Source organism: Neovison vison, chromosome 5 (assembly GCF_020171115.1).
Source record: "Neovison vison isolate M4711 chromosome 5, ASM_NN_V1, whole genome shotgun sequence".
NCBI classification, from domain to species: domain Eukaryota; kingdom Metazoa; phylum Chordata; class Mammalia; order Carnivora; family Mustelidae; genus Neogale; species Neogale vison.
Window position 1 is genome coordinate 148,942,974 of NC_058095.1, and position 25,951 is coordinate 148,968,924.

The 25,951-nt window shown below is 38.2% G+C and overlaps 1 protein-coding gene across 2 annotated transcripts in view; it reads left to right on the top strand.

Annotated features, from left to right (window-relative positions):
* The window catches only part of GPC5 (glypican 5), a 1,436,212-nt gene that overhangs the window by 315,840 nt on the left and 1,094,421 nt on the right, over positions 1-25,951 (top strand). For both annotated transcript variants that reach the window (XM_044249951.1, XM_044249952.1), the window contains exon 4: positions 13,619-13,752. In XM_044249951.1, coding sequence (XP_044105886.1) covers positions 13,619-13,752 — 134 coding nt within the window. The remainder of the gene's footprint in view (positions 1-13,618; positions 13,753-25,951) is intronic.

Sequence of the window (25,951 nt, forward strand, 5' to 3'; positions counted from 1 at the left end):
TCTAAAAGCTTCCCTGGGGCCCCTGCTTCCCAGCAATTTTTCTCTGGGCTCCTATGCAAGTTATTGCTTATAACATTCTTTTGACACAAACTTATACCCTCTTGAGACCTTGTTTATATTGTATTGAAGTTAATTTTATTTATTTATCAGTTTGTTTCATCATGGTAAATTCTACTTTCCTAACTAGTTATAAACTCCTTCAAGCAAGAATTTAGAGACTTGGCAGACTCTTTTCTAATCCTAGTTCTAGTTTTTGTTTGCCTTAATGATCTCAGAGTTAAGATAAAGATATCCCACATTTAGAGATTTTTTTTTTTTTCCCAAGCTCAGCTTAGCTGAATTAAGTGTGTCCATTTGGCCAATGTCATAATATGGACAGAGCTTATAAGTGAGTGATTTGCCTAAAGTGAGAGTATGCATTTTCTTCTAAAACCTGCAATTGCCCATTGCTCTAGTAAATCAGCATCCTGCCAACTGCCACCGGTGATGTGGCCCGCCTCTCCAGATGGTGTCAGCTGCGACAACACTCCACATATTCCATGTCATCAAACAGTTTTCTGATTGCCTGGATCAGTCTCACTGTGCTTTGCTCCCCTATTGACGTCAGTGACTGCCAAGGGTCCAAGACCTGATTCGCTGAGATCATTAGACCAACTTCACTTCTTTTTTTTTTAATTTTTTAAATTTTTTAATAAACATATAATGTATTATTAGTCCCAGGGGTACAGGTCTGTGAATCACCAGGTTTATACACTTTACAGCACTCACCATAGCACGTACCCTCCCCAATGTCCATAACCCCACCACCCTCTCCCTAGCCTCCTCCCACCGACCCCCCTCAGTTTGTTTTGTGACATTAAGAGTCTCTTTTGGTTTGTCTTCCTCCCGATCCCATCTTGTTGCATTTATTCATTTCCTACCCCCCAAAACCCCCATGTTGCATCTCCACTTCCTCATATCAGGGAGATCATATGACAGTTGTCTTTCTCTGATTGACTTATTTCACTCAGCATAATACCCTCTAGTTCCATCCACACCATTGCAAATGACAAGATTTCATTTCTTTTGATGGCTGCATAGTATTCTGTTGTATATATATGCCTCATCTTCTTTATCCATTCATCTGTTGATGGACATCTAGGTTCTTTCCATAGTTTGGCTATTGTGGACATTGCTTTTATAAGCATTTGAGTGTACGTGATCCTTTGGATCACTACATTTCTATCTTTAGGGTAAATACCTATTTAAATTTAAAATTTAAAAGAAACCTCCAAAAAAAAAAGTTGGTGCCAGGGGAGGTGGATCTCTCATGTTATAAGACATGGCCATGGGATACTAAAAGTAACTATAATAAATGATTGAAATTGATATAATTTGTACCAATTTACTTCCACATTATCACAAAAAAGTAAATCTTTAATATGTAATATGGGAAAAATGAAATAATGGATTTCATGTTGGCATTGGTTATCAGTATGAAAGGTCTTATGTTCTGAACTTAATGGGACTTAATGGACTATAAGTATGTACATACATTTTAGAGATAATAAGGATGAAGGAAATAGAGAGAGAATAATCAGAATCAGAAGGAGATGCAGACAGAGGGAGAGACATTATTGCAAATATGTATCTTATGTTTTACACAACTAGATTTGTACACACCTCACCTGCAATGGAATATGATAAAAAAGAAACTAAAAAATGTGTTCAGATATAGGAATTTAAGAGCTAGAATGTACATGAAAAAGTGCTCCACATCACTCGGCATCAGGGAAATACAGATCAAAACCACAATGACATACCACCTTACACTGGTCAGAATGGCTAAAATTAACAAGACAGGAAAAGACAGATGCTGGTGAGGATGCGGAGAAAGGGGAACTCTCCTACCCTGTTGGTGGGAATGCAAACTAGTGCAGCCACTCTGGAAAAGAGCATGGAGGTTCCTCAAAAAGTTGAAAATAGAGCTACCCTATGAAACAGCAATTGCCAACTTTACTTCTAATCACTCTACTTTCCCAAACTCATCCGTGGTGCAATACCTGCACCATTTTTGTTGTTGTTGTTGTTGTTATTGGCCCTTATATCTCTCCTTACACACTCCAAAGTCCATGATCTAACATCTCCAGTACATGTGAACACAATTATAATAAGCCTTGGATAATCAGAGTGCAGAAGTAAATGCATTCTGAAATCGGTTTATTTGTTCATACTACATGCCTCCCTGGTACACACACCCTTTGAGAAATGTCTCACTTGTTTTTTTAATTAAAGTATCTCGGATCAAGTCGTCTGAAGCAGGGTCTCTACCATTAAACATGCAGTCATGTTGTAATAGCTACTGTCCTAAAATAAAATAAAACAAAACAAAAACAGAAGCAGAAACTGAGTTGATTCCATGTCTTCTTTAGGCTCTGCTCCATACATTTGTTCTCCTTGACTACAAAATTCCATAAAATATTTGTGTATTCTCAGTATCTGCTTTCCCTTTTTAAAATTGAGGTATAATTGACTAATTGGCATATAGCATTAGTCTCAGGTGTGCAATGTAATGAATTGATATTTATGTATGCTGTGAAATGATCACCACAATAATTCTAATGAGCATCTGTCACCACACATCATTACAAACTTTTTTTTCTTGGAATGAGAACCTTTTAAGATCTATTCTTTCAACAACTTTCAAGTATGAAATACAGTGTTCGTAACTATAGTACAGACTGTACATTATATCTCATGATTTACTTATACCTGGACATCAAGGGCTTTTGATGGTCTCTGCTTTATTTCCTTTCCCCTTCTGTATCCCAATTACTATACTTTCTGCCACACTTCACAGAAACTACACTTTTCACAAGTGACCAGGGGTCTTTTTCTCAGAAGATATATGGTCAGTTTTCATCCTCATTTTACAAGAACTGTCAGTCAGGCACACACATTTGATCATTTCTTCTTTTTATTTTTTTTTAAATGTTTTATTTATTTATTTTAGAAAGAGAGGGTGTGCGAAGGGGAGAGAATGAGAGCAGGGGCAGGGGCAGAGGGAGTGGGAGAGAGAATCCTAGGCAGACCCCCCACTGAATGTGAAGTCCAATGACATGAGGCTTGATCCCATGACCCTGAGATCATGACCTGAGCTGAAACCAAGAGCTGGACACTCAACCAACTCGACCACCCCAGAGAATGCGAAATATTGTATGATTCACCTCAATGCCCGCCCCTGTCTATGTGGTGTTTTCCAGTGGCAGTGACCTCTTTTCTTTTTTTCTTCCCAGTGCTATTGTAATTCCTGTTCTCTAGAGTTAAGAGCCTGTTTCTTGGTTTGTCTTTCTCACTCTCTGTCTCTCCCTCTCTCTCTCTCTCTCTTTTTCCCCCTTTGTTCATTTGTTTTGTTTCTTAAATTCCACATAAGAGTGGGATCCTATGGTATTTCTCTTTCTCTGACTGTCTTATTTCACTTAGCATAATTCTCTCTAGCTCCCTCTGTATCATTACAAGTGGTGAGATTTCATTCTTTTTTTAATGGCTGAGTAATTTTGCATTGTGTTTATATACCACATCTTTATCCATTCAGCCCTCCTTTCTGTCTTCAGTCTATCACTAATCAGTCTATTACTTACCCCTTTTTGGCTGAATAACACTCATAAAGGCATAAAGGTAATATATTGAATGTTCTATTTTCAGTTTCCCCTGTTATAATGTAAGCATTTTGAGAAAGTTTTATCATCTCTTAGAATCTATTTCTGTCTCTTAAAATAAGTCCCTACAAATAATACATGTTCAATTTATTGACCAATACTGTAATCTGTGGCTAAACAAGGACTAAAGTTTATAAGTTTGGGGTGCGTGGGTAGCCCATTCCGTTAGGCTTCTGTCTTTGGTTCAGGTCATGATCGAGTCCTGCGTTGGGCTCCCTTCTCAGTGGGGAGCCTGCTTCTCCCGCTGCCTGCTCCCTGCTCGTGCTCTCTCTGTCTCTCAAATAAATAAAATTTTCAAAAAAATGAAGTGCACACGTTTGACTTCCAGTTCCGGAAGTTTCTTTCTAAACTAATGTGTTCCTATAACTGCAAAGGAGCAGGAAAGATAGGAGGAGTGAAAAAAAGAAGAGAGAATGGAAGGAAGGAGGGAAACTCAAAGGGAGGAAGGAAGGGCACAAGAAAAAGAAGGAAAGAAAGAAGAAGGAGAGGGAAGAAAGGAGGGAAGGGTGAAGAGGGGAAATGATTGGTTGCCTTCGTCAACCAATGAAATGATTGGTTGCCTTCGTTTTTGGTTAGCCAAAAAGGGGTAAGTAATAGACTGCCTTCGTGAGTCTTCAGTCTCTCTCCATTCCTGACTACAACAAGACCACTCAGTTTGGTGGAATTAGTCCACAATTCTGATTGGTTTTCCTTTTCTCATTTGATCATGTTGGTACTTTAGCATCACTCTGGTTCTACATGGATGACTGGCCTTTCATGCAGATTTTATGTATCTAAATATTTGTGCCTTTGGCCAAAGTTGGAATTTTTTTTCCTAAGAGTCCTGAACAAATGATTTTAAATGGACCCATTCAGTAAATTTAATTAGTGATTATGAATCAGATTGAAATGCAGATGCTCCCTCTGGTGGTTTAATTTACAGGTGTTTAAAAATAACAATGAAGAATTAAGATGCCATTTTCAACAAACTGGGGGTTGCAGAAGAGGAAGTGGGTCGGTGATAGGGAAACTGGGTGATGGCCATTACGGAGGGCATTTGATGTGATGAGCACTGGATGTTATACACAACCGATGAATCACTGAACACACCATCAAAAACTAATGATGTACTATATGTTGGCTGATTCAATTTAAATACATTTTAAAAAGATTCCACTTACAAGGGTCTTAGGAATGTGATTCTCTTTCCCCCTGTCCTGGTCCTCCTCCCCTTCCTCTTCCTCTTCTTCTCTTTTAATTTTAAATATAAAATGAGTCAGAGTGGCAACATTTGTGATAACATCTACTAAATCTGTATGGGGAAGCAACTTCTAGAAAATTAGAAGGAAAGGTAGGAGAAGCCAACCACTCAGAAGGCCAGACATTCTTTGGGAAAAGGGCATTCTTCACTCTTTGCTGGCTGTAGAGTAAAAATATCTCTCCTCTTACAAAGTGGAGACTGTAGATGTTTTCTTCCTTATTCAGCTTTAACATTGTTTTATTTGCATTTTCCCAGGACCTGGGCACCTTGTACAAACTTAGACTTCTCCTTATGGATAACTTATATTTAAAAGTACTGCTTTATAGAGCCTTAATAATTTATAACTTTCTATAAGTATTCCTTTTTGCAGTACTAGAATGTACTAGTGTTTTAAAAATTGTATTATGGCTATAACTTTTATCTTTTCCACAGCTGACTGCTGGAGTTACTTATACTTTGGACTTCAAAGTAGCATGTGTATTATTTAGATGGTGATTATTCCATAGTTATAGGGTGTGATATTCTATAATCACTTATTTTTTCACTTCGATTAATACAAACTTAGCAAAATCTTTTATAATAATATACTATCACCATGCCATAATTCTAATCCTTGTAACACTGATATTTCTCACCTAAAGTAACTTTGAATGGAAAAACATCTGACTTACTAATGGAAATTGTCAGAAAAATAGAATATATTTTATGAATAACTCCTTTAAGTTTAATTTTCTTGAAATTCATTTCTGATTTTATGATTTGACTATTTTATTACTCTTGCTTAATTAATATGGTTTAATTCTTATTTGTTTCATTAAATTTATTTAAAAGTTTATCATTAATTCAGTATGTTTTTATATGTTCATTGACGTATATGTTGATTATTTTGAAGAATATATGATATATGGAATGTGTTTAGGGTGGAATCTACCTGATTCAAAGACTGAGTTCAGTAATTATGTTATAATGTAGGGGGACACTATCATAGGTATCGTTAGGATGATTAGATACATACCTTTGTCAGAATACAATGACACATGAAGGAAATTGATTGATAAGGAAAATTCAACAAGATTTTTATGTTTTAAGAGTTTTACCTATCAGTGTCCTCCTTTTATTACTTGCGTGTAATTAAAATCATTTCATTACAGGCATCCAAGCAGATGTAAGCAACAATAAATTCTTGATAGTCACAACAATTTGTGAAGTCATTAAAAGATACGTTATTTAGTCAAGCCCTATTTGGGCATTGAGTTCTCCAGAGAAATATTTATATGGAGAGATTTATTATGAAGAATTGCACATATGATTATGGAGGCTGAGAAATCCCACGATCTGCCATCTGCAGTGTGGAGACCAAGGAAGGCCAGTGGCATTTAATTCGGCCCGAGTCTGAAGGCCTGAGAACCAGGGACTCTGATGGTGTGAATCCCAGTCCGAGGGCAGGAGAAGAGGAGATGACATGTCCCAGTTCACTCCATGAAGCAAGGAAAAAGAGAGGAATTCCTCCTTCCTCTGCCTTTTGTTCTACCCAGGCCCTCCGTAGATTGTATGATGCCCATGCACATCAGGGAAGCAGTCCCCTTTACTAAATCCACTGACTCAGATGCTTATCTCATCTGGAAATATGGTCACAGACACACCCAGAAATAATGTGGAATCTTGACGCCCTGTGGGCAGTCAAAGTGACACACACAATTACTCATCACAAGCCTTCAACATGCAGTTATAAGATCATGATTAAAACCAGGCTTGATCAGTTGCATCCAGCATGGAAAGGCAATATTAAATTTTTGATAACTTTTAAAAGTTATTTGCAATGCCAAAATAACATCTTTTCACTAAAGTATTTTAATATGCAATTTAAAAGTATGTGGATTAGAAAGATTTTGATATCAACCACAGTCTTTAAGTGTGACCACAGATCACCAGCAATATGAAGAGCATTTTTATATTGAAAACAAATCTCTGTTTAGAGAAAGTACTAAGTATTCATAAACCCAATTTAATACATTGTCAGCTGTGACATTTATAATGAAATCTGATGGAACTTTGCTTTCCTAATTCTGTTAATCATATATTTGATCAAATGAAAATTATTTTGCTGTGGAGTCTTTAACTCAGGAAGCTACTGACTATTCTTCTTTACAATGTCATCTGGACGTTTGTGCAAGAGAGGAAAAATCTTAACATGTCTATATCACAAAGTTGGAACTTGGGGGTTGCATCAAGGGAGGACTTCTTTTTCATGAATTCAATTATCCTAAAATCAGGTCAGAAATCAAATAGTCTAATATCCTTGCAATTCTTTCTCTCTCCCCATTTCCATTAGTTTGCCAGAATCTTAAATGGAATAACGACCACGTTTCCTTCATCTATTTCCACACGCAAAGGAAAAATGGCCCTCTCTGGTCTCTTCGTAGATGTAGATCATTTTCAATCCAAATTATTTCATTCACACAGGACCTTCAGGAACCAGGTCTTATAGAATATGAATCCCTCACAGTAGGTACGAAGATGTGAGTAACAAGACTGTTAGTATAAAGAAGGGACCATTGATTCAATAGCAGTAGATGGACGCATCCAGTAACTAGATGCAGTCTTAGCAAAGTGCAATTCCTGCTTTGGGCTTCAGTTTTCTCACCTCTAGATTAAGATTAGATACCTTCTAAGTGACCGCCAGCTCTGTTAGTAGTAGAGTCCTCCCTTCCAGCTTCCCTCTCCTTCTCCTTTTCATCCTTTTATCCCTTCCTTCTCCTCTTCCTCCTTTCTAATCCCCCTTCCTTCTTCTCCTCTTTCCCGCCCCCTGGTGTATGATCAGAATTGTTTTGCTCCTGTTAAAATAAAAGATTTTCTTTGTATTCTTCTTGGCATTCTCTATCCACTTTGTCTTTTCACCATTTTCATGGTCTTCACTCTTGGCCCTGTGCAGGAGATTCTACTCATTAGCTTTCATTATCTCTCCACTCCATCATTTAGAACTACCTTTTAGAATTACCTCCAATTTAAAGTTTTACATGAGTATTTATCTCCTGCTCTAAGGAATGGATACACCAAAACGATACACTTATTCTACCTTCTAACTTCTACACATTGGTGATTGCCTCTTTTTTCACCTTGATTAACAGATTCAAAACTGCGAACAGCTTTAATTTCACTTCTTTTTTGCCTCTTAGTGATGGAACATCCATCTCTCTTCATCCCCTGAACCAGATTGCTTAGTAAACACTCACAGGCCCTCCACAATTACCAGTTGCTTTTCAACTGGTAATATTTTTTCTCTTCAATTCTAAACATTTTTTCTCTTCAATTCTTCTTCTTATTATTATTTTCATAACATTTTAAAAGACCATTGCAGAAGAAACGGAGGCTCAGCTTATGGGAATCAAATTAAAATCAACAACGTAAGTTCTTCAAAAAACTTTTTGAGGACACCTGGGTGGATCAGTGGGTTAAGTGTCTGCCTTTTGGCTGAGGTCATGATCTCAGGGTCCTGGGGTCGAGTCTAGCATTCAGTTTCCTGCTCAGTGGGGAGCCTGCTTCCCCCTCTCCCTCAGCCCCTCCCCCTCCTTGTTCTTTCTCTCTCACTCACTCTTTCAAATAAATAAATAAAATCTCTGAAAAACAATCTGAGGGTTTTGGAGGGGCTTTATGGGGGTGGGAGCTTGGGGGGGTCTGGTAGTGGGTATTAAGGAGGGCACATGTTGCATGGAGCACTGGGTGTGGTGCATAAACAATGAATTCTGGAACACTGAAAAGAAATTCAAAAAATAAATAAAAAATTTAAAAAAATCTTAATAACTAAAAATAAGTAAACGTTTTGAGATTATTAACTAAAAGTTATGACAATTTGATGATTTGAGAAAGACTGAGCGAACAGAGGGAGGCTCTAGGAGAAGTTTGTGCTTCTTCATGGAGAGTCAAGATTGCAGTGGGAATGGGAGGGTTGGCCAGGGACTTGGAGTTGCTGAAACAAGTACTCACTCCTGGTGGGAGAAGCGATGTGGGTTAGCGACTAAAAGGCATTTCAAAGTGAGATGGGAACTTAAAGATCCATGGGGAAACCAGAAAAGGGGTTTAAAAGAAAGAGTAGGTCAGCCTTAAGGAGGAAAACATTTTTTTCTGAGACACTTCAGACTGATTGCAGGGGAGAATGGTAGAGAGCAGGGAGGAGAGAATCAGGAGGAGACTACGGTGTAAGTGGAAGATGAAAAACAGAGTAAGTGTGAAGGACTTGTCAATAGCAAGAAGGTATTGGAAATGGGTTACCCAAGTCAGTTCAGCCCCAGGGAAGGTAAGGTGACAGGCTAATGTGCCAGTGACAGGTCACTTTCCATTCCCTTTCAATAAGGTGTGGAGTCGAGCTCCCAGGAGAGCGAGTCAATAAATAAAAGGGCTTTGAAATGTATTTCTATTTGTTGGAATTTGCTATAATGCCTGTACTTTTGGACACCATCAAAGATGACTTGTAAGTCTATGGCTTATACATTTTCTTCCGTATTTGTAAAAAACACAATTACAAAGATGGTAATAGGAATAAGGCTCTTGTGAGGCTGGTGTTTTCAGCTTTCCCTCTGACTGTCTAGGAAATATATTCAAGGGTAGATATAGTCTTAAATCCAACATGGGAGAGGCAGAGTGAAATAGTACTACAAAGTGGTTTTGATTTTCTCAAGTTTCAAGGACAAGAAAACCGAGGTTCCTAGAGCTTTCATGACTTGTCTAGATCTCGATGACTACGATAGCAGTCTGTTTCTCTCTTACTGTGCTCCTTTATTTAAAATATTCTGCAGTATCACAAAAAATCTTCGTCGATATTTTTGCCACCAACTTATATCGTCTTCCCTTGGTTTTTGTTACTACTAGGAGTCATTGACAACAGATACTTTTTTCCATTAAAAGATATTTTAGCACTTTGTGCTAACAATTACTTACACTCCACTATCACTATTTTTCAGCTTCTTGGAAATTCGCTTTGAGACTTTTAACACTTTGGCCTTACACTTCTTTAACTTCTCACTTCTAGTCATTTGCCCTGTTGGTTTTTTTAATACACTTTAGTTTTTAGAGCAGTTTCAGGCTCACATCTAAACTGAGCAGAGGGCAAGATTCCCCATCTATCCCCTGCCCTCGCTCATACACGGCCTACCCCATTCTCAGCCTCCCCTATCAGAGTCAGACGTTTGTTGGAATTGGTGAACCTCAGCTATCACATCACTACCAGCCAGGTCTATAGCTTACTTCAGAATTCACTCTTGATTTTGTATATTCCAGAGGTTTGGACAAATTTGTAACGACACGTATCCACCATTATAGTATCATACGCAGTATTTCCACTGCCCCAAACAGCCCTCTGTACTCTGCCTCCTATCCCTACGTTTCCTCTGATCTCTGATGACCACTAATCATTCTCCTACATCCACAGTTTTGCCTTTTATAGAATGTCATATAGTTGGAATCATACAGCCTGTAGCCTTTTCAGATTGGCTTCTTTTACTTAGTAAAATGCATTCAAGTTCCCTCCATGTCTTTGCATGGCATCATAGCTCATTTCTTTTTCCTTTTCAAGATTTATTTATTTCAGAAAGGGGGGAGGGGCAGAGGAAGAGGGAGAGAGAATTGCAAGCAGACTCCCGACTGAGCACAGTGCCTGATATGGGGCTCCATCCCACAACCCTGAGATCGTGACCTAAGCCAGAACTGAGTCAGATGCTTAATTGACTGAGCCACCCAGGCACCCCTTATTTCTTTTAATTGTTGAATAATACTGCACTGTCTGGATGGACCACAGTTTTACCCATTCACCTCCTGAAGGACATCTTGGTTGCTACCAAGTTTTGGCAATTCTGAATAAAACTGCTGGGAACATCATTGCAGAGGTTTTTATGTGGACATAAGTTTTCAATTCCTTTGGATGATTTTGGTTTTGTGAGAAACCACCAAACTGCCTTCCAAACTCTGTACAATTCTTTGTTCCCACGAGCCTTGAATGATATTTCTTGTTGCTTGACATCTCCCACACCCTTCGGTGTCAGTGTTCTGCATGTAGCCTTGTTGACTGCACTTCTCTTGTGTCTGTAATTCATGAATCTTTTCTTCATGAATGCTGTCACCCCTAACATTCAGAATCGTTCCCCCACCCCTCAGGACCACTGCAGGAGTCCCTTAACAATTCACCTGCCTTAACCAGGTCTACCTCCCAGCCCAGCTCAGATAATGCCACCAGATTCATTGAGTAAATATCAGCTCTGGTATTTTACTTTTCCATTCAAAAGTCATCAGAGGCTTTTGTCTAATAAATAAAACAGAGCTTGGCATTGAAAATGCTCCAAGATCTTTCTCTGGCCTACCATTTGAATATAATTATCCTCTATAATCCTGTCTTGCAAGTCAAACTACCTTTTCTTCCCCCTTTTCTGGGTCAGCTTCATGTTTTCTTGCTTCGATCTCCTTGAGGGTTTTTCCTCTTCCTTTCATCATTGTTTTTTGTTGTAACAACATGATACATCTAGTGAGTCTCTATGCTACTGGCTTGCTCTCCAGCGTACCTCTTAGATCTGCATTCTTCTTTTGCCACCTCTGCTGTGGGGCTCTAACAAACACCCCTCTGTTGGGCTCTAACTTTTCTTCACTGTTCTGCTAAAGGACCTTCTTTGGTCTCCCTCTCTCCACACTGCTGTCATGGTGATTTTTCTCTTGTGGAAATCTTAAGCTACCATTTTTCCTGCTTGGAAGCTTTTCCTGTTCTCCATATCCTGGAGCAAGATCTTTGGCTTCTTTCTCAGGTCAAATCATGGCATTTTTACATCTCACTTCTTGTTCTACCACTTTCTTTTTTTATGTACATTTTGTTCTATGACAACATGTGAAGTTGTAGATCTCTTTGCTTTTCTACTCTCCTCAAATTTTCCCCTGCCTTGTTCACCTGACAGACTCTTAGTTTATGCTTTATCTTGTTCTTCAGACATGACCTCCTGAAGCTTTTCCTTGAATACCCCAAGCAGAGTGAAGCTGTCCATTTTCTCAGTGTTTCAGTATTGCTTCTAGTGGTTGCTGGTGTCTTGTTCTATTACGGTTACCATTTTACACGTCTGACTTTTATCGTAACTGTGTGTAAGGGCCACACCTTATTTATGTTCACGTCTTTAGCATTGGAAAGAATGGGGTGCAGTAAATATTTGTATATTTATAATTTGGCTGAATTGAAATCAACCTCAACACATTCAGGCCCAACACATACCTCAAGCTTCGTCCCAGTGGAGTGGTCTTTTCCGTGGAGGCCTTCCCTGGTGTCACCCTTCACCCTTCTTCTGGTGTCTACAACACTGTGGTAGTCCCTCTCTTTTCACACACACATCTCACATTTTGATGCCTGGGAAGAATTTTTTTCTTTCTTCCTGAATTGTCAGCCCTTTAAGGAGAAAATCCAGTTTCTCATCTTTTCTCTTTTCTAAACTTTAATACATGTTCTTTGCAAATATTAGAAGCAAAATAAATATGGGTTAAATAAACAAATTAGTGCATAATTCCTTTAATGTTCATTGCATGGAAAATCAAAGAAATTGATAACTTTAAGGGAACTTTGGGATAATTTACTCTAATGTCTTCGTCTTACATCTAAGAGAGGCAAATTCAGAGAAGTTCTGCTACTGTCATCAAGATCTCCGTGCTTAAGATGGAAAAAAATCAGGACAAGAATCAAAGTCTCCAGATTCCTAGGCAGTGTTTTTATATATTTGCAATTATACTACTCTACCTCTTAAAGTGTATAAGCTATCACCTGAGTCTCTTTAATGCTTTATGTGGTAATATGTCCAATTCATTGCTATTTTTCAATGATAATTATATAAGTTATACATTGCTAGGTAAGTTTTTTAATGAATTTTTTACTTGGATAATTATTAAAAAACAACTATATTAACACTCATAATACAGGAAGAAGATATAGAATTATTACAAAATGAGATATTTACACAAACATATTCATTATTAATTCTAGGAAAGGACCTTAAGAAAACCACTCTTAGAATTAATTTAGAAACATACTGCATGTTCAATAGCAAATTATTTCATTTAGAATAGCAGCACAATTATGTGATTGTCATAAATTGAATATAAAACATAAATAGTATCTACTTTGGCTAAGTAGTCTTATTTATGCAAACAAGCAAGTTTATTTTTTTTTATTTTGTTATTATTTATTTATTTATATTTTAAAAATTTTTAAATTTTTTATAAACATATAATATATTTTTATCCCCAGGGGTACAGGTCTGTGAATCGTCAGGTTTACACACTTCACAGCACTCACCATAGCACATACCCTCCCCAATGTCCATAACCCCACCCCCCTTTCAAGCAAGTTTATTAATATAGTTCTCTGACTCATTCTGTGTGTATAGTTTCTTCATGTATTTTATACATGTATTCATGCGAAGTATATCAGTATGCAAGGCATCGATTTATCATGGCTGCCACTTTATACAGATTATTTAATCCCTCCTCTAGAAAATTGTCAAACATTTTATATCTTTTTTTTTTTAACATTCTTTATGTCTTAAAGGTTACTTTTGAGGGATAAGTAAGAACATGCCATTGTTTTGGACTCTAGCAAACATTACATTCTCAGGTAGGATGGAGGATGGTTTCTGACTATCTTTTCATATTTTCTCTTTGAAAGGTCAATAAGATTTGTGGCCGTCCAATCAGAACACCTACACAAAGCCCCCATTGTTCTTTTGAAGGAAGCAAAGAGAAGCACGGGATGAAGATCTCTCCCAGAAACGATGAAGAGACACTTGCCAACAGAAGAAAGTAAGACATTTGTTTTACAACCAGAAAGAGAAGAGAAAGTAAGCCACTAATTTTCAAAAGAATAGAATGTATTCAATTAAGTAGAACAAAATACACTATTGAAGAAAAAAGATCACCATTAATTATTTTAAAATCCAGCAGTTGCTCCTATTCAATTAATTAGGAATATAAGTTCAACTTGAGGCCAATAAAACTTTCTAATAAGGGACACTTGCTATCATATAATATGGCAAGCAATAGGCACACATGCTCATTACGCCCTTAAAATATGGCTAGTGTTCAGTGTCAGACAGCAGATCTCTAGGACTTACTCATCTTGCTTAATGGAAACTTTAAGCCCATGAATTAATATCTTTCCTTCTCCCTGTGACCAACAATACTGTATTGTACCCTTCAGATTTTAAGAGGGTAGATCTTACCACAATTAAAAAAAAAAAGTTTAAAACACAGCTAGTGTGACTGAGGATTAAATTTTTAAATTTTAATTAATTTTAGTCTTAATTCTACATATAGCTACTGTATTGGATGGTGAACACAGAGCTTTCACATATATGATAAATCAGTGTTACTGCATGCTAAGCATCTGTTAGAAAATTGTTAGATAAGAAGTTTCTAAACCTTTTATCTGGAATACTGAAAATGGCTGTTGATTCAAAATGATAAGCATTGAGTGGCTTGCTTCTATAACTCACATTTCTTTTATTTTTAAGATTTTATTTATTTATTTGATAGAGACAGAGCAAGAGAGGGAACACAAAGAGGGGGAATGGGAGAGGGAGAAGCAGGATTACGCCAAGCAGAGGGCCCAATGTGGGACCCCATCCCGGAACCCTGGGGTCGTGACCTGAGCTGAAGGCAGAGACTTAACGACTAAGCCACACAGGCACCCCTATAACTCACATTTCTACTGCTATTCCCATCATCGTTTCACATGTTAAATTAAAGCCTTCATTAATATTTCCTTGCTTGATAATTGGCAGTCAAACTGAAAAACTCTTAGAACTAAAGGAAACTATTAATTTATTTATTTTTGCATTCTGTTGACCAGAGTATGCCTTGGCAAATACTAGATTCTCAGTGAGTATTTTTGAATTGAATTGAAATCCAGAATTCTATATTAATTTATTAATTCAAATAGTTATTTCTAATAATACCTTATGGCAAACTCAGTATGTTACATAGCTTTACTCTCGATAATGTAGAATCTGTCTTTCCTTTTGGGACAGTGCTCCTAATTGCCTCATTCTCTTTTCAGATGGACTCTAATTTGGAATAAAGATCTGGGCTATTGCTGGCTATTTGCTGCAGCTCAAAAGAATTAGCACTTTGTTTGCATGCAAAGTAGCTGTTCTTTTTCCCTCTAAACATCTATAGTGATCAGTAGTCTTTTCTCGGATTTGAGAAATTATTGTGTGTAGTTTGGTATTTCACGTATAGTGGCTAGGTATAGTGTAGAGTGGTTCTTAAGCTTGGAAGGAAACTAGGAAGCTCTTAAGTCCTTAAAGGTCATGTCTGTTTCGCCACCAGAACAACTCAGTGTTTGGAAAGACAAAACAAAACCGAACACAAGTGAAATGTCCAAGGAATAATGAGGGGCTCATATAAATAGCTAGTTTTGTAAGTATCTATCCAGACACTGAATAGACCTTGTTGTCACCAATCTTGCAAACTCCTGTATTTCTGTCCCTAACCAGCCAGCCACCATTAGCCATGTCCCATGAACCAGAGTAGATGCATCATAGACCTGTCTCACACCATACAAAGTGAACAACCAGAGGTATTACACATGAGCCCACTTATATTATTTATTTCTACACTTTTTTTAATTGTCTCTCTTATATGGAACTTAATTGCAATGGCAGTATACTTCTGCTTAATACTTACATATTGTGCAGACCTACCCATGAGATACTCCTGAATTTTATTTATTCTTCATCACTCATAATTCCCCATGAGGTTATACATTTCAAAAGAAAGAGCTGGGGAAACGTAGCAGAGTAGGTGCTGAGTGAGTTTGAGCTACTTTCTGTGCATCTTGTGCTTTTTCCACCCACTTGAGTCTGATTTTCAATAGGTCACTTCCACATGATGATATATTGCTTGTATACAGGCCTAATCTCATAACATGGCAGATCAGAGAACAGTTAGATCATTGGTATCTCAGGTTCCTGTGTCACTTGCTAACTCATGGTCAAGTGTATAGTTTTTATCGGATTTGAGTTGGAAACCAACTGACCAACCAAATAAAAACAGTGTTTAGCAAAAGCAAGAATGCCTTTAGTCCAAAATCTTTGATGTATATACTATTATTCTTTGAATGGGGCTTTCTTTTCTTTTCTTTCCCTTTCTTGCCTTTTTTTTTTTTAAATCTTAACCCATAGCTTTTTTCTATTTTATTATTTATTTATTTATCTTATTAACATATAATGTGTTATTTGCCCCAGGGGTACAGGTATGTGAGTCTTTAGGCTTACACATTTCACAACACTCACCATAATGTCCATAACACCCTAATGTCCATAACCCAACCACCCTATTCCTCCCCCACGAACCTCCAGCAACCCTTAGTTTGTTTTGTGAGATTAAGAGTCCACCCCCTCCTTTGAATCTGGAAGTGTCGTCGGGTCTAAAATGAGTTTCTTATAGACAACATATCAGTTGGTCTTCTTTTTCTTATCCATTTTGATACCTGTGTCTTTTGACTGGAGCATTTAGCCCATTTACATTCAGGGTAACTTTTGAAAGATATGAATTAGTGCCATTGCATTGCTTGTAAGATGACTGTTACTATATATTCTCTGTTCCTTTCTGGTCTGTTACTTTTAGGCTCTCTCTTTGCTTAGAGGACCCCTTTCAATATTACCTGTAGGGTTGGTTTGGTGTTTGCAAGTTCTTCTAGTTTTTGATTTTCCTGGAAGCTTTTTCTCTCTCCTTCTATTTTCAATGACAGCCTAGCTGGGTATAGCATTCTTGACTGCATATTTTTCTTGTTTAATGCTCTTAATATATCATGCCAGTCCTTTCTGGCCTGCCAGGTCTCTGTGGATAGGTTGCTGCCAATCTAATATTTCTACCATTGTATGTTACAGACTTCTTGTCCCTAGCTGTTTTTAGGATTTTCTCTTTGTTACTGAGACTTGTAAGTTTTAGTATTTGATGATGGGGTGTGAAACCTATTTTTATTGATTTTGTGCCTTCTGGATTTTGATGCTTGTTCCCTTTGCCAAATTAGAAAAATTATCTGCTATAATTTGCTCCAATATACCTTCTGCCCCTCTCTTTTTCTTCTGGGATCCCAATTATTCTATTACTGTTTCATCTTATGGTATCACTTATCTCTTGATTTCTACCCTCGTGGTCCAGTAGTTGTTTGTCTCTATTTTGCTCAGCTTCTTTGTTCTCTGTCATTTGGTCTTCTAAATCAGTACTTTTCTCTTCTGCCTCATTCATCCTAGCAGTAAGAGCCTCCATTTTTTATTGCACCTCATTAATAGCTTTTTTGATTTCAACTTGGTTAGATTTCAATTCTTTTATTTTTCCAGAAAGGGCTTTTATTTTTCCACAAAGGGATTCTCTAATGTCTTTCATGCTTTTTTCGAGCTCAGCTAACACCTTGATAATCATCATTCTGAACTCTAGTTCTGACATATTACCAATGTCTTTATGAAATACCTAGCCATTCGTAGTGACTCTTGTTCTTCTTCTTCTTTATTTAATCATAAGTTTTTCTGCCTGTCATTTTATCTGGATAAGAATATATGAATGAGAGAGTAAAATACAAAAAGCTTGGCAAAGACCCCAGACTAATGTACACTAACCAAATTAGAAGAGACCCAAAACCATGGGGAGAAGAAAGAGGGAAAAAGAAATTTAAAAAAGTAAAAAATAAGAAAAAAAAATATGTATTAGATTGGTGAATAGAACAGAGTCACCCACTTGATATTGAGTGTATTCTGGTCTGTTAGAAGAAACTACCTTCCAACATTTTAAAGAAAGAAAAACTCATATATATGTGTGTGTGTATACACACACATACACACACATATAAGTGTATACACATACACACACACACACACACACAAAATAAGGGAAACATGATGAAGCAATGGAATATGACTATAAAGATGAAAATTAAAAAAAAAAAAATTCTAAAAAGGGAATTGGGGACGCCTGGGTTGCTCAGTTGGTTAAGCAGCTGCCTTCGGCTCAGGTCATGATCCCAGCGTCGTGGGATCGAGTCCCACATCGGACTCCTTGCTCAGCAGGGAGCCTGCTTCTCCCTCTGCCTCTGCCTGCCATTCTGTCTGCCTGTGCTCGCTCTCTCTCCCTCTCTCTCTCTCTCTCTGATAAATAAATAAAATCTTTAAAAAAAAAAAAAAAAGGGAATTGATGGGTGCCTGGGTGGCTCAGTGGGTTAAGCCTTTGCCTTTGGCTCAGGTCATGATCCCAGGTGCTGGGATGGAGTCCCGCATCGGGCTCCCTGCTCAGCCAGGAGCCTGCTTCCTCCTCTCTTTCTGCCTGCCTCTCTGCCTACTTGTGATCTTTGTCTGTCAAATAAATAAATAAAATCTTAAAAAAAAAAAGGAATTGATAATATGTTTGTTGAAAAAAGAAAAAAAGGGGGCGGTAGAATATGATCAGTCTGGAGACTAGAACAAAGCCATGCACTAATTTTAGGGTATATTTTGATCTGATAGAAGAAACTGTATCCCCAAATTTTTAAAGTAAAAAGAAACCTATATGTAAACAAAAAATAAGGTTAAATACAATGAAGGGATAAAATATGACTGTAACAATGAAAATTTTAAAAGATTTTTTAAAAGTTATTGATAAGATAAAATAGTTATAAAACATTAAAATAGGAAAGAGGAAAAGTTAAAAAAAAGAATAAGAAAAAAATGAAATTTTAAAAATTTAACTTTGGAAGACTAAAGGATCATGGGAAAAAAAGTCATGCATTCTATGTGTTGCTTTTCCCTCGCTCTGGAGCTCATGAAAATGGCTGCCTCCCAATCTCTGGCCAAGGAGCCCCACTCCTCATTGCGCCCTCAGAGCAAAGCAGTCAATCCCTCCTGTCTCCCTGATCTCTGGCTGCAGTCCGTGCTCACCTGGCCTATGACTGAGCATTCCTGTCCCCAGTGCATGCCCTGTTTGGAGTCTCCAAACCCACCAGATTCCTGCAGTGTGCTCCTGCACCGCTCCTCCTGGAAGAGGAAGGAGGAGGTCTCTCTGGATCTGCTACTTGTGGGGTCTCTGCTCAAAGAGCAGTGGCCTGACTATGCCTCGGATCACAGTTTAAGGTAACCCTGAGTTGAGAGCCCACTCTTTGGCTCTGTCTCGGCAGCCAGCTTCCCCGCTCTGATACCTGGAGTCTCTGCCACACTGAGACACCCCTGGTATTTTTGTGACCCCACGGGGCCTGAGACCACACTCTCTCTATGAGGGCTCCACCCCTCCTGAGCCTCTGGAATGATGTCCCTCAGTGGAACAGACTTCTAAATGCTCTGATTTTGTGCTCTGCTGCTCTCTCACTTGCCAGGAGCTGGCCCTTCCCCTGCGGTCTATCTTCCCATGTTTGCTCAGATTCACTTCTCTGCATACCCTGCCTTCCAGAAAGTGGTCGATTTCTGTTCCTAGAATTGCTGCTTTTCTTCTCTTTGGTCTCTTGTTGAGTTTGTAGGTGTTCAGATGGTTTGATAACGATCTAGCTGAACTCCTGGGACCTGGTGATATTTAGGTCTCCTACTCCTCTACCATCTTGCTCCTTTCCTAACGGGACTTTCCAAAATCTCTGAGGCGCATCTTCATTTGCCACTGGTACTTCAGGCACGCTTAAGTGGATAAGCTGGGTCCTCTGGACTGAATGTCAGAACAGTTTGCAAAATGCCAACCTACAGACTTTTCTTTCTCATGCAAAAGCTCCTTGCGACTACTTTCTAAATGGGTTGAAACAATACACTCAAGTGTGTGTCAAGTTTTCTTTAATTTGCCAAGGGACCCAAAAAGCGTTGTGCCTCTTCCTGAGTGCTAAGTCATCATAGAGGCAGAAATTGGTCTTTTACATTAGAATATCCCAATAAGATCTAGACCCCTGGACATGTAGGAACCCTGCTGAATTGTCACAGCCTTGAAATGTCAATATTTTTCCCCACCAGAGGCATGCACATGTCTACTAAGGCAACTAGGGTGATGTGATCAATATTTTATTATCAGCATGGTGTCCTTTAGGGTGTCCAAATGAGCAAGGTTCCTGTCTGTCATGGAGTGAGACAATTGCCCTGAGGTCTAACAGTGAAGACATTCTTACCAGCTGAAAGTGAAATATTCCTAATTATCCTTACTAATTGGTAAAGAGATAAAAGCATTTGCCAAATTGCTAGCTAGATAGCAGGTGGCAGTACATATTTTGATTTGCTCTAGCAGATACCACATACAAAAGAGGATATAATTGGATTCACCCTCTGACTCAGGTTATGATAATCCAAACATTCTCTAAGCCTTCCTCTGTGTGCACAGATCAGCCAAGCAAAAGGAGTGAGCATTGAATAGACAGATTGAGTCAAAGATCTTTTTATAATACTATTCCTGACTAGTTTTCTGAACTCCGTTCTAATGGTCGGTCTGTTGATAGGATTGGATTTTCTATGTGTGCAATCATGTGGTTCACTGGTAGAGCCATTCTAGCAAGAGGCTTGCATTACCTTGTAAAATTCTTATAGTTTATGGACTTGTCTACTTTCTTAGGATATATCCCCAATTCTTGAGTATCTGTGGTGGCTGAGAGTTAGAGGCGAGTTATATGTCCATGCAAGGAAAAATGTAAAAATAAAATATATTACTTTGGAACTTTAAGAGTCAGATGGAAAGTCCTACATCAAAAAATATCATGATTAAAGAAAAAAAGGTGTTAAACAGAATGAAAATAGTACAATACCATTTTTATAAATTAAAAACAAATACATAAAATCAATATGTATTTTTCAATGAAAGGATATGGCAAAGTACTTATATTAAATATATAAGAAGAGTATGAAAACTAATTCAAGTAATAAGTTATAATAGTTTGCCAGGGGTTGAGGAGTATGCTTAGGTCTCTGTATCTCTGAAAATATGGGTATGTTTGTCTGTGTCTGGATATAAAAAACCACATGTATACACTGTTATTTGTTACTTTAAACTCTAAGTGAAAGTTTCCTTTTCTTTTTTTTTTTTTTAAACCTATTTTCCTGGGGCCCCTGGGTAGCTCAGTGGGTTAAAACCTTTGCCTTTGGCTCAGGTCATGATCCCAGGATCCTGGGATCGAGCCCAGCATTGGGCTTTCTGCTCAGTGGGGAGCCTGCTTCCTCCTCTCTCTCTGCCTGCCTCTCTGCCTACTTTTGATCTCTGTCTGTTAAATAAGTAAATAAAAAATCTTTTAAAAAATCCTATTTTCCTAATAACATAGTTAAAACTCTTTTAGTCAAAATTTTCATGAGAGTTAATGATACTTTTTAAATAACCTTTTTTTGTCATTTCATATGAATAATTTTTTATTATGATGTGTAGTGGATATAGAGATTATCCAGATAGAGACAAAATGTAATTTGCTGAAGAGTTTTGACGGGGGACTTCCTGCTATAACTCATTAATTAGAACAAAATGAAAGTTTATTGTAAAAAATAAAATAAATAAGGAAAAATCATTGACAAAATCATTGATCACTATTTTGTGCAATTCATAAATAAGTAAAGTTAAAAATTTTAACATCTTCTGAGTTGGTTTTTATAAATTAGTTTGTATCATGGCAGGCTTTTTTGTTTCTTTATTTACCTTGGACAATTTCCGTGAGAATATCTATAGGTAGATAGAAGAACTATTTACAGATTTAAAGGAATTTAAAACTATTAAAAGAAATCTTTGGATCAACAACAACAAAAAACACACCAATTTCTATAAATATAATTGTTCTAGTAGCTGAAATAGAAATTGTAAAATGTATCATTTATTTTGCCGGTAAAAATGGAGATAAACACTGTTCTATGTTTAACAATTTAAAATACATTTTTGCATTTAAATAGTTTGTAGTCTTTTAAAATTGTACTGGCAGAGTTTATAAGGCACCTGGGTGGCACAGTTGATTAAGGCTCTGATTCTTGAGTTTGGCTCAGGTCATGATCTCAGGGTTGTGAGATCAGGGTCTGTGTTAGGTCCATGCTCAGTGGGGTGTCTGCTTGGGATTCTCCCTCTCCCTCTGTCTCTCTCACTCATGCACTATCTCTCTCTCTCTCCTTTTAAAAATAAGTAAATCTCTAGACATCGTATCTTCAGTGGTATATCTAATAAAAAGAAAGTTATTTAAAGTTTATCTTTTTTACTTTAGTAATCTCTACACTCAATGTGGGGCTCAAACTCACAACACCAAGATCAAGAATCACATGCCTAGGGTGCCTGGGTGGCTCAGTGGATTACACTGCTGCCTTTGGCTCAGGTCATGATCCCAGGGTCCTGGGATCGAGCCCCGCATCGGGCTCTCTGCTCAGGAGGGAGCCTGCTTCCTCTTCTCTCTCTGCATGACTTTCTGCCTACTTGTGATCTCTTTCTCTGTCAAATAAAATAAATAAAATCTTTAAAAAAAAAAAAGTCACATGCCTTTCTGACTAAGCCAGCCAGGTGCCCCAAAATTTGTTGTTTAAATATACAAATTTGTTGTTTAAAATTATGCTAAATTTCTGGCACCTTGACCTAAAAAAATCATTTTCCAGTTTTATCACAGTTTAATTTATCAAGTTTTCTATTATTCAAGCAGTTCTTTTGAGGTTGTGTTACTATAACTATTTTGAATTATAAATAATTTGACCAATTAACTTTTTAAAAAATGTTATCCAACACTATTTATTAAGTGGTGATTAATTATATTTTTGTTTCTCAACTGGGATGTTTAGCCAATTTTTAAAAATATTCATTTATTTTAGATAGAGACAGCACACACTTGCACATATGATTTGGGGAGAGCATCTCAAGCAGATCCCCCACTGAGCATGGAGTCTGACAAGGGGCTCAGTCCCATGACCCAAGAGATCATGACCTGAGTTGAAATCAAGAGTCAGATGCTCGGGGCGCCTGGGTGGCTCAGCGGGTTAGGGCCTCTGCCTTTGGCTCAGGTCATGATCCCAGGGTCCTGGGATCGAGCCCCGCATTGGGCTCTCTGCTCAATGGGGAGCCTGCTTCCTCCTCTCTCTCTGCCTCCTTCTCTGCCTACTTGTGATCTCTGTCTGTCAAATAAATAAATAAAATCTTAAAAAAAAAACAAAGAGTCAGATGCTCAACTGACTGAGCCACACAGGTGCCCGAGTCAGTTTTTTACAGTGATATATGGTGTCCTTTTTTAAAAAAATAAAGATTATATTTCTTTAAGTAATCTCTACACCCAACGTGGGGCTCAGACTTACAACCCAAAGGTCCAGAGCCCTAAGTTCTACTGACTGAGCCAGTGATACATGGTATCCTGTAGTAGTTTAAAGCTATCATCTTGTTCTTTATTTTCTCTTTACCCCATGTTCTTCATTCTTTTTTTTTGAAGATTTATTTACTTAGAGAAAAGAGAGTACTGTGTGGAAGCAGGGGTAGGGGCAGTGGGAGATGGACAAAATCTCAAGCAGACTCCTTGCTGAGTGGGAAGCTTGACTTGGGGCTTGATCTCACCATCCTGAGATCATGACCTCAGCAGAAATCAAGAGTCAGATGCTTAACCAACTGAGCCCCCAGGTGCCCCATATTCTTTAGTCTTTCTTTGTTCTTTATTTCTCTTTTCTTGCCTTCATTTGACTTTAATAGGTATTTAATTTAAAAAAAAAATCTTCATGACTTTTTTTTTTTTAAGATTTATTTATTTATTTGAGAGCGAGAGGGAGTATGTGTGTGGACACACAAGTTGGGGAAGGGGCAGAGGGACAAGATGACTCCCACTGCTCAGGACTCTGGGATCCTGCCCAGCTGAAGTCAGATGCTTCACCAACTGAACCACCAGGTACCCCTTCAGGGTTTTTATATTTGCATTTCTTTATTATGCTAATGGTTACCATAGAGATCATAATGTGCCTTTTTAATTTTTACTATCTACTTTCAATTAGAACTTTTACCACTTCATTGAACAATATAAGAACTTTAAAAGTTTTAGTCCATTACCCTTTTCCTATCTTCTGTTACCCTATTCCTAACCAAGATGTTGCTTCTAACAACATTTTAACAACTTCTGAGATATTACTGTTATTGTTGTTTTTAAATAGTTAATGTTTACTTAAAATACCTCATATTTTATTCTTTCTGGTGCTTTTCTTTTAGTTCTGTGTGTCCATCTAGAATCATTTTGCTTTATTTAGCCTTAGTATATTTTTCATTGCTTACTACTGTTAATGAATTTTCTCAGTTTTTATTTGAACACATCATCATTTTTGAAGAATATTGTTGCCAGGTCCAGAATACTAGGTAGTTGCCAGCTACCATTTAAAAAATATATATATAACTGTCCATAATTAACTTCATGACATGACACAGTCAGTTGTATGGGAGGCTTAAGGAAACATTTAGTAGGAGAGGCGACTACAGTGGTTGGAGCTGCTTGGGTCCTACTCACATCCCTTTACCTGGCCATCTTATCTGCCTGCTGGCTGCTCTCTCCTGGTTGCTGATAATGCATGGCCACCCTCCTCTCTGGGGAGCGCACTCAACAAATTGGAGCCATCTATATTCATTATCTATTGGTACTTAACAAGTCGTTCCCAAACGTAGTAGCTTAAAGCAACAACAATCATTTATTACACAATTTTCTGTGGGCCGGAAATTTGGGAGCTGCTTGGCTGTAGGATTTTGGCTCAGGGTTTCTTTCTGGCTGTGGTCTCTTAGGGTGATGGCTGTCAAGGTCAGGTGAGGCTGTAGGGCTCTGAAGGCTCGAGCGGGACGGAATACCATCTTCCAAGATGGCGCACTCATAGGGCTGTTGGCAGGAGGCCTCACGTTTTCATCACGATGACTTCTTGAGTTTTCTCACAACTCTGTAGCTGGCTTTCCTCAGGGCAGATAATCCAAGAGAGAAAGGCAGATGCTGAAGTGTTTTCATGGTCTAACCTTGATGTCCCCACTGTCACTCCTGCAGTACCCTATGGGTTACACGGGTCAGTTCTCTTCCATGGGGAGGACTACACACCATCTCATCCCCCTGGAAGAGGGGGTTACATTCCCACTGCTTCGACCCCTTGGCAGAGGCTCAAAAGCAGTGCCTGATGGACACCAGGGGATCAAAGGCTCGCCCTTTCTCAGTGGGATGCATCCAGATGTGTGATGTGGTCCATGTGTGCAGTCTGGCTGTGCCTGAGACCACATCCCGACGTACCTTCTTCCTGCCCACTCCATCCTATTTCCCTCACTGCCTCTCTCCCAACAGCATTACCTCCATCAATCATCTGCATCCAAATTCCTGTCCCAGGAATGGCTTTTAGGGAGTCTGACCAGGAGATGTCTGAAAAAGTGCCTGAAAGTGATGCAGAATAAGTATAAACTAAGGCAGAACAGTAGTATCTTATCCTAAATACAGATATTTCTCTATAAATTCCCAAGTTCGCAGCCCCTTTGTTTTCTTTATTCCCCTTCTCCCTTTGTATTTATTTCCAAAGAGAACCCTTCTGTTTAATACCTTGTCTTTTCCTTGCTCTATTTCTAACACTTGAAGAAGGACATCCGAATCTGTCCTTGGATCTGAGAGTTGAAGTCTAGAGTATGTCAGTGTTTTGGTGTGGAAGGAGGGAAACGAAACAATAGCACTGGATTCTTTTGATGATATTTTGGAAACATGATGGTCCTTGTTCAAACTCTTGCCCCGTTTTTTTCTATTTATGTAGAATGCCAGTAATGAGCTAATTTGAGACTCTGAGTTATGGGTACATACCAGTCACAGAGGTCTCCAAAAGTTGAAAAAAATCAAGGAAGAGTGACCGTTTCTTTAAGCATCCAGAAAAGCATCACTGTGTCTTCTTTTGGGGCAGAAACCAAAGCGGCACAGCTCTAGTGGACTCTGCACTCCTGTGTCTGTCTAAACCAGCCTAGGCAGAGTGATTTCCCTGTGGCGGTTCCTGCTCTCTGCTTGATTTCTTGAAGTTAGCTGGTAAGAATAAGCTATTAGCAAGCTTAAATCGGTGATAATTAGCGGTACATTATTATTTCAAAG